General features: G+C 42.3%; 1 protein-coding gene across 1 annotated transcript; it reads right to left on the minus strand.

The window, feature by feature from the left end:
* Positions 1–538: 538 nt before the first annotated feature.
* Positions 539–5,058, minus strand: LOC148019463 (ATP-dependent DNA helicase RRM3-like). The gene is made up of 3 exons (XM_087701353.1): positions 4,508–5,058; positions 4,261–4,387; positions 539–736 (listed from the first exon to the last, which is right to left on the minus strand). The coding sequence occupies exons 1-3, from the start codon at positions 5,056–5,058 to the stop codon at positions 539–541; spliced, it is 876 nt and encodes a 291-aa protein (XP_087557479.1).
* Between the last annotated feature and the right edge of the window lie 2,767 nt (positions 5,059–7,825).

The following is a 7,825-nucleotide window of genomic DNA, read 5'->3' on the forward strand; positions in this document are numbered from 1 at the left end:
CTATCAGGGCTACCTTATCATCTCCTCCCTCTCACCGTCTATCTTCTTCTCCTTCCTCCTCCTCTGGATCCTATTGCTCCTCCTAGTGTTGATGCTTTTTTGCTTCTTCTACCCTGCCAATGCCCGAGTTCACATACAACGTCCCCCACCAGCTTCCCTGCCACCGCATTCAACAGCACAAACAGAACTGGCGGCGTTCACCATCCCCCAAACACCATAGCCCGCTTGCCACAACCCTTCCATATTCATCACTCATGCTAAATAAGTTAGAGATAGATGTGTGCATTCAAGCATGGGGTGGGTTTGATAGGGGTTGTGGGGGTAACCACACATGAAGCGTTGGTCATAAGTGCGAAGGCAAGGCCATCATGTCGCGAGAGAGAGAGAGAGAGAGAGAGAGAGAGGCCAACATGTTCGCGTGGCACAAAAGCTCAATTTCTTGAGCTCCCATCATTGCACATGGCGTTCAAGCTACATCTGTTGTTGCTGCATCAAATCCTGTCCTCCTCATCAGCCTCAACTCCTCGTTCCTGATCCGTCACCACTCCTTGCGGTCGGCCACATAATAGCCTCGGCCACATCGCCCTCCTAGCGTCACGACAGGTTCTGTAGCTGGCGTAGTAGGCTCGTAAGTGTGAATGGGAGGCTCAGTCCCGAGGGGCACAGCAGGTAGAAGGCCGCATCGCAGAGGTAGTAGTAGCATAGGTTTGGACCGCGAACCCAGTGCACCACCTTGCTGGCCGGCTCCATGAGCTTACGATGTAGAAATTGATGGAGGAAAGTGAAGTTCTGCATGCATACACACACGTCATTGAACATCCAAATGAGAAAGAGAGAGAGAGAGAGAGACAGAGGGGGGGGGCCATATATTTATTGGCGGGCAAAAAGTGGGAGAGGGAGATAGAGTTTTGAGTGGCATCTCTGACGTGATGCATGCGCTGGACCACAGGCCCAAGGTGCCATCGGAGGCATCTACAAAGCAACTGTGCATGGAAAGACCAAAGGAAAGGTTGGCTACTTGCATGGAGGTTTGTGGCAATTCTTGCCGCTGCAGGCAGGAAGAGCTTAGAGGCGCTTCCGAAGGAGACATATATGGAGTCAGAGTCTTGGTCTTGAGCCAGTGGAGGGCGCGTGCGTCAATCTAGAGGTTGGTGATGGTACCACTCAATTCTGCCATGGCTGTGAGAAGAGGACGGATGGGGAGAATGGAGGCAGCTCCTACTGTTGTAGGGCACCTTGCTCCACCTCTTCTCGAAGAGTTCGCAAGCACGTAGGTGGCGTGTAGGGCCACGAGTTTTATGTGGACGGTGTGGTAGTTGGCAAGGGGAACGTCGGGCCAGGAGAGGAAGAGGGGGAGAATCGACGAGAGAGAGAGAGAGATATTCCTTGCACATCGCCTACCTACTCTAACTTGAAGCGCATTCAATACACCACTATGAGAGAGAAGGAGAGATAGACCGATGACAAAAGAAGAAAAGAACAAAGAAATGGAGAGAGGAAGAATCTGGAGAGGAGAGAATCAGGTGCATTTAATGAGGCTCATATGTGCAGATCCCAAGTGAGAGAGATACACCAATAAAGTAAAATATAAAAATGAACAAGTTCAGAGATCATTGTACATATGCCATGTAGGATAGGGAATAGGCTCGGTAAATCTGTGGATTATAAGTTATATAGAATATAGATATAGATATAGATATAGATATAGATTTCAAGATATATTTTGTTTCTTTACGTCCATTATGACACAAATGCATACGTATAGGCACATACTCACTCACACTCTATGCACACATATACGAATATTCACACATAGACGCTCACTCATTCGCCTACACTCTTTAGTCACACTCTCACATGCGCCCACAGATATTCTCTCTCTCTTTCTCTCTCTCTCTCTCTCTCATATATGAAAATTCCTCATAGATACTTGAATTTATGCATTTCTTTAATATATTATTTTATAGATTTACATAATTAACTAATTAGTTCACTCTACATATGCGTAAAATATTTTCATACTTGCCCATTAGATTGTACTAGCGTTCCTCGCGCGCTTCACGCACAAGGAACACTATCCCGCTTTGCCGCAAAGCGGGGTGCGAGGCAGCTTCACTTCCCTATCGCACTATGGGTAATGCTATCACAAAAATATCACATGCTTTACTCTCCTCTACTCACAACCATTCTATCTCTCATCTCATTTACACCTCCCCCCTCTGTATCCACACTCACTCACTCACTCAATCACTAAAAGGAGTTTAAACTTAAAACTAAAAGTAGTTTAAAACCAATGTAACACAATATGGCAGACATAGAAACAATCTCTTCCATGCACCATACTTACAAACATTCCTCTCGACATCAATGTAAGTAATCATATGCTTGCACACGCGATAATTAGAAACAACAACGTAATACTGAAAACAAAGCCACAAAGGCCAAGTGTAAGGTACGCAAGTGTTTTTAAGCACCATAGGCAAATGGCCGATGCCAACAAAAAAAAGACAATGTCTCGAAGATGCCCAATAGAAACAATGCTTTTTGAGTAATCATTAACAAAATCTTCCTCGTTGAGAAAAACATGAGAAGGCAAAGCCGAGAATGATTCCATAGTTTCCATTGGTAATCGCATGGGCAATGCAACGGTCCTACCACTTGCATTGGAATAAAAATCACAATATAAGTATGTGGAACAACAATGTTACACTAAAGCGGGTCATAATTGAGACAAAGACCAAGCACCATAAAAAGAATTTCTATAAGAGACCTAATCAAAATGAAGCCACAAAGGCTAAGCAAAAGGCACCGATGTGTTCCAAGTACCATAGGCAAATGGTCGATGCCAACAAAAAAAGACAATGTCTCGAAGACGCTTAATAGAAAAAAATCTTCATTTTCTTCGAGGAATCATTAACAAAATCCTCCTCCTTGAGCAAAATATATGAAGGTGAAGGAGGGAACGATCCCACAGTTTCCATTGGCAATCGCATGGGCGATGCAACGGTCCTACCTCTCTCTTTACCACCTGCATTAGAACCAAAATTACATATAAATACATGGAACAACTAACAAAGATCATTCCATCCCAATAATAATAATACCTAGTCGAAAATTTGTGAACCACTCCGTAGGTACTGACAAATGTTGATGTAGCATCACAAAACAACCCAAATCTTTGAATCCATACTTGAACCAATGCCTCGGTATCTTATCAGGATGAGAGCGTTGAAATCTCTTCTTATGGTCAACCTCGTACATATGCACCCGAAAACATTGCATGTATCCACAATGTACAACTTCAATAAAAACTGGGAGCTTGATGCCGATATTAACATCATTATATAAACGCTTAATGACCCTTGCAAGTGTCCTTCTTATAATATCATCAGGAGCTATAGTGAGTAATGTGCACTGTAGCTCCTTTTGATAGTCAGAAGCTGGGTAATAGTGCCACTCTAGGGTAGGCATCTGCAAAAGTTAGATGAATAGTGAAATATGAAAAAATTATACTTCCAAGAGTATATGCCAACTAAACAGGACATAGAGAGCAATTCACACATATGCAAAACCAACATCCCTGCATGGTCATCAATAACTGTATCTCCACAAAGAAAGCAACAGACAGTAATTCACATATATGTAAAACCAATATCGCTACATAGTCGTCAATAACTACATCTCCCAAATAAATTAATGCACATTACTGTACCTTTTAGAGAACATCCTTGTATACAATGTTTGTAGTCATATCCCCATCCTCTTCATCCAATAGCACTTTCACACCATGCGAAGATTTTACCCTTGAAAATGCAACATACAGCTGACCATGTGTAAATACTGGTGCCTTTAGATAAAGCCCAACAATGAACAAAGTCTGCCCTTGTGACTTATTGATTGTCATAGCAAATGCCAACCGGATGGGAAACTGTCTCCGCTTCATAGTAAATGGCAATTGTATATAGCATTCGAAACAAAAGTAATCCGAGGAATAAAAACTCGTTCGCCCATATTTGCCCCTGTTATTATCTGAGCATCTATCACTTTCCTATTGAAAGCTCTACATATCAATCGCGTACCATTACACATACCCCTTCCTGGATTTGGGTTTCTAACAAGAATAATAGGTGCATTTATCTTCAGCAGCAATAAATGAGGAGAAAATCCACCTCCAAGGTCCAATGTATTTAAATACTCAACAGAGTACAAAAATGAGTCGTCGGTCTCTGCAATTGAATCTACACTATAATACTGCCTGACCTCCCCTGGCATTACTTGCAATGCATGATCATTCCAAGTAGCCACCTCTGTATTCCACGAGGCAAGTATAGCCTGCTCACTAAAATACGACGTGTAGTCACCCGCATTGGACACGTCACTGTAGACACTATCAATCAGTGTCTCGATAGAGTGTCCTTTTAATATCATGCCAGGTGGGATACACAACTTATCACAACTTTCGGTAACACCCACTCCATCCCCTATTCCTTGAATCCAATAGATGAACCCATTGTCCACCACACTACCAGCTGTCGACACTCGCATATTGCCAGATAGCCTTAGTACCCTTATGTAACACCACAAATCAGAGTAACACAATGCAGCATTAACAATATCCTCACGTGTTCTCTTTACCACAACCAGCAAGACCTGTCTAAAATCCCCCCCAAACAAAACAACTTTTCCACCAAACGGCTTATCACAGCTCATAACATCTCTTAGAGTTCTATCAACCACTTCGAAGGCATATCGATGGGTCATAGGAGCCTCATCCCACAAAATAAGGCTTGTTTGTCTCAATAACCGAGCAAGATCACTTTGAACAGTAATATTGCAAGTGAATCGATTATTTAATTCTATTGGGATTTTAAACCGCGAGTGAGCTGTACGACCATCTGGCAAAAGCAAGGCAGCAATGCCACATGATGCTATTGCCAACGCTATGCGACTACCACTACGCACCTTCGCAAGTAAACATTTGTATAGGAAAGTCTTCCCAGACCCACCAGGACCATCCAAAAAGAATATATCCCTAGTATCTGTATCAACAGCATCCATGACTGCACTAAAGGCAATTCTTTGTCCTTCATTCAACATTCCCTCTATGGATTCAGAAACCCTATGTTTTTCGGATATGTTGTATATTGCATATTCATCTTGCAAAAGAGGGTTAGCATGCAGTTGTGATTTTGATTGATGAGGTTCAGGCAACCCATCAAAATCACAGAGTCTTCGTCCTACATGATGTTTTTCGGATATGTTGTATATTGCATATTCATCTTGCAAAAGAGGGTTAGCATGCAGTTGTGATTTTGGTTGATGAGGTTCAGGCAACCCATCAAAATCATAGAGTCTTCGTCCTACATGATGTTTTTCGGATATGTTGTATATTGCATATTCATCTTGCAAAAGAGGGTTAGCATGCAGTTGTGATTTTGGTTGATGAGGTTCAGGCAACCCATCAAAATCACAGAGTCTTCCCTCTATGGATTCAGAAACCCTATGTTTTTCGGATATGTTGTATATTGCATATTCATCTTGCAAAAGAGGGTTAGCATGCAGTTGTGATTTTGGTTGATGAGGTTCAGGCAACCCTTCAAAATCACAGAGTCTTCGTCCTACATGATGTAAAAGGTATTGCAAATGCAACAAAGCCATGCTAGATGCCTCATGTTGTAGAACACCAAGAGAGGTGTGCACATGCTGTAGTTGCAATCTATACATGATATCCTCTACCATTGGTACCAAAAATCTTTCCCATAGATGGCCAGGCCGAGATGGCTCACAAAAGACCAAAATTGCAACAAATAAAGTTCAGAGCTGAGCACCAGTTTGCACAGAGGCAGCTTCTTCTAAGCACACAACATATTCATCATCGCTCTTCAACATGCCCCTTGCGATTTAAGCATCCCTAAAAGTATCACAGAGCACACTATCAACAGTATGCAAATCTTCAAAAGAAGTACATCCCCGACACTCTGTTAAAAGCATCCGCAAATAGTAGAGCTCACCACAAGTAGGCGCCACAAAATACATCTGACCACATGTATTCCCACACTTCCTTCTAGTCCACATCTTATGTCGTGCATTCCACACCCAATACACTGGAAAGTCCTAATAGCGAATAGTCCTAGCCTCTGGATGAATGCGGTTGCACACAAACCATTCAGTAAGAGTATTGCGTGCTAGGACTATTCGCTATTAGGACTATCTGGTATACTATCTGTATCCGCATATTGCTAGGACTATCTGCAATATTGCGAATAGTCGACCAGCACGCAATATGCACACCTCAGTTGCGTGCTAGGACTATCTGGTATACTATCTGTATCCGCATATTGCGTGCTAGGACTATCTGGTATACTATCTGTCTTCATTCCGCACAACATCTGGTATACTATCTGTATCCCGAAACACCACATAGTTCTCACAAGGCAAGTGTACCTGCAAACATTGTATATCAGGCTTTTCATCGTGCAATGCATAATCATAGATTCGCCAACACGCCTCAGAGGCAGAAACATATCGTGCATCCAAATAACTTTGTATCTCGTCCACCTCGTGATCATTGCCACCATTCCGGACTGAATCAACCCCAACAGAAAATTTGACGGTTGCACAATCATGCCCCTTGTACACATACTTATACAAATACTTAACAGCTGCAATTGTCGAGCATACCTTCACATTTATGTGTGCATTGTATTTCTTACTCAAGAATGGATTATATGGAACAATCCATTGATTATCAATAACATTACCATTTATGATCACAGAGTTTCCATAATCTCGTCTTCGATAAATGGGATAGCCAGAACTATCAACCGTTGTCATGCCCACTAATTTTTGTGGGTAATCTTTAGTACATCTACCCTTGTCTATACAGGGACTCTTGGGGTTCAATCCTCCGCAAGGCCCATGAATGTTGCACTTTGAAATTGTCTCAAATAAGGCTGGAAACTTAACTCTATTGGGTAACTCAGCACAAACTAGTCTATCGTAGTGACATGCTTCAGAAGGTTTGAAAGACGGCTCTAAAATTAGCAAAGTATGAGAATGTGGTAGCCCCCTCTTTTGGAATTCAATCACTGTAACATAGCCTGCAACCTTTCCAAAGAGATCCTTCCGCAACAACGTATACATTAAATCAGCATGCTTTTTATGAAACACGCGAGCAGTCAAATCCGGACGGTCATAAGCACTTTGCCTAGGCAATAAAGCATTAGTTATCTCCAACCACTTTGGATTGCATGTCATTGTTATAAAAAGGTCAGGTTTTCCCTTATATCGACTATAGCCATGGCATCTTGATATAATTGATACATATGCCTTGGTCCATCTGTGAATGATGACGGTAAAACTATCCTCTTGCCAACAGAGGCACCAACAATCGGCATTGTCCCATTATCGTTTGCCCCCACCATGTCTGCCAAGCCTTTATAGACCTCCGATTGTAACACTGATTGATTTTGGCGACACCAAGTTAACCTGCATTGCTCTATACTACAATAAGCATCAACAATAAATTGCTGCAATAGTCGACCAGCACGCAATATGCACACCTCAGTATCTTCGCGCACATGAAGACGAAATGCATAAAACTGCATCTGGGTAACGCAATTTTTATTGGACAATTCATATATGTTAATAGGAACACTAACATTACTGTAGGGAACCTTTACATGCCAACCATTATCCCCCATAGGAAAAAGAAGGACATATAGCATTGGCATATATGCCTTATGCAAGTTTGAAATAGCAACACAACGACCACCCCGAGTGTAAACATGAATATCCCGACGATTAAGAGTACCCTCGTCACCCT

Source organism: Lygodium microphyllum, chromosome 20 (genome assembly GCF_053477565.2).
Source record: "Lygodium microphyllum isolate KBCC chromosome 20, Lygodium_microphyllum_v1.1.10, whole genome shotgun sequence".
In the NCBI taxonomy this organism is placed as follows: Eukaryota; Viridiplantae; Streptophyta; class Polypodiopsida; order Schizaeales; family Lygodiaceae; genus Lygodium; species Lygodium microphyllum.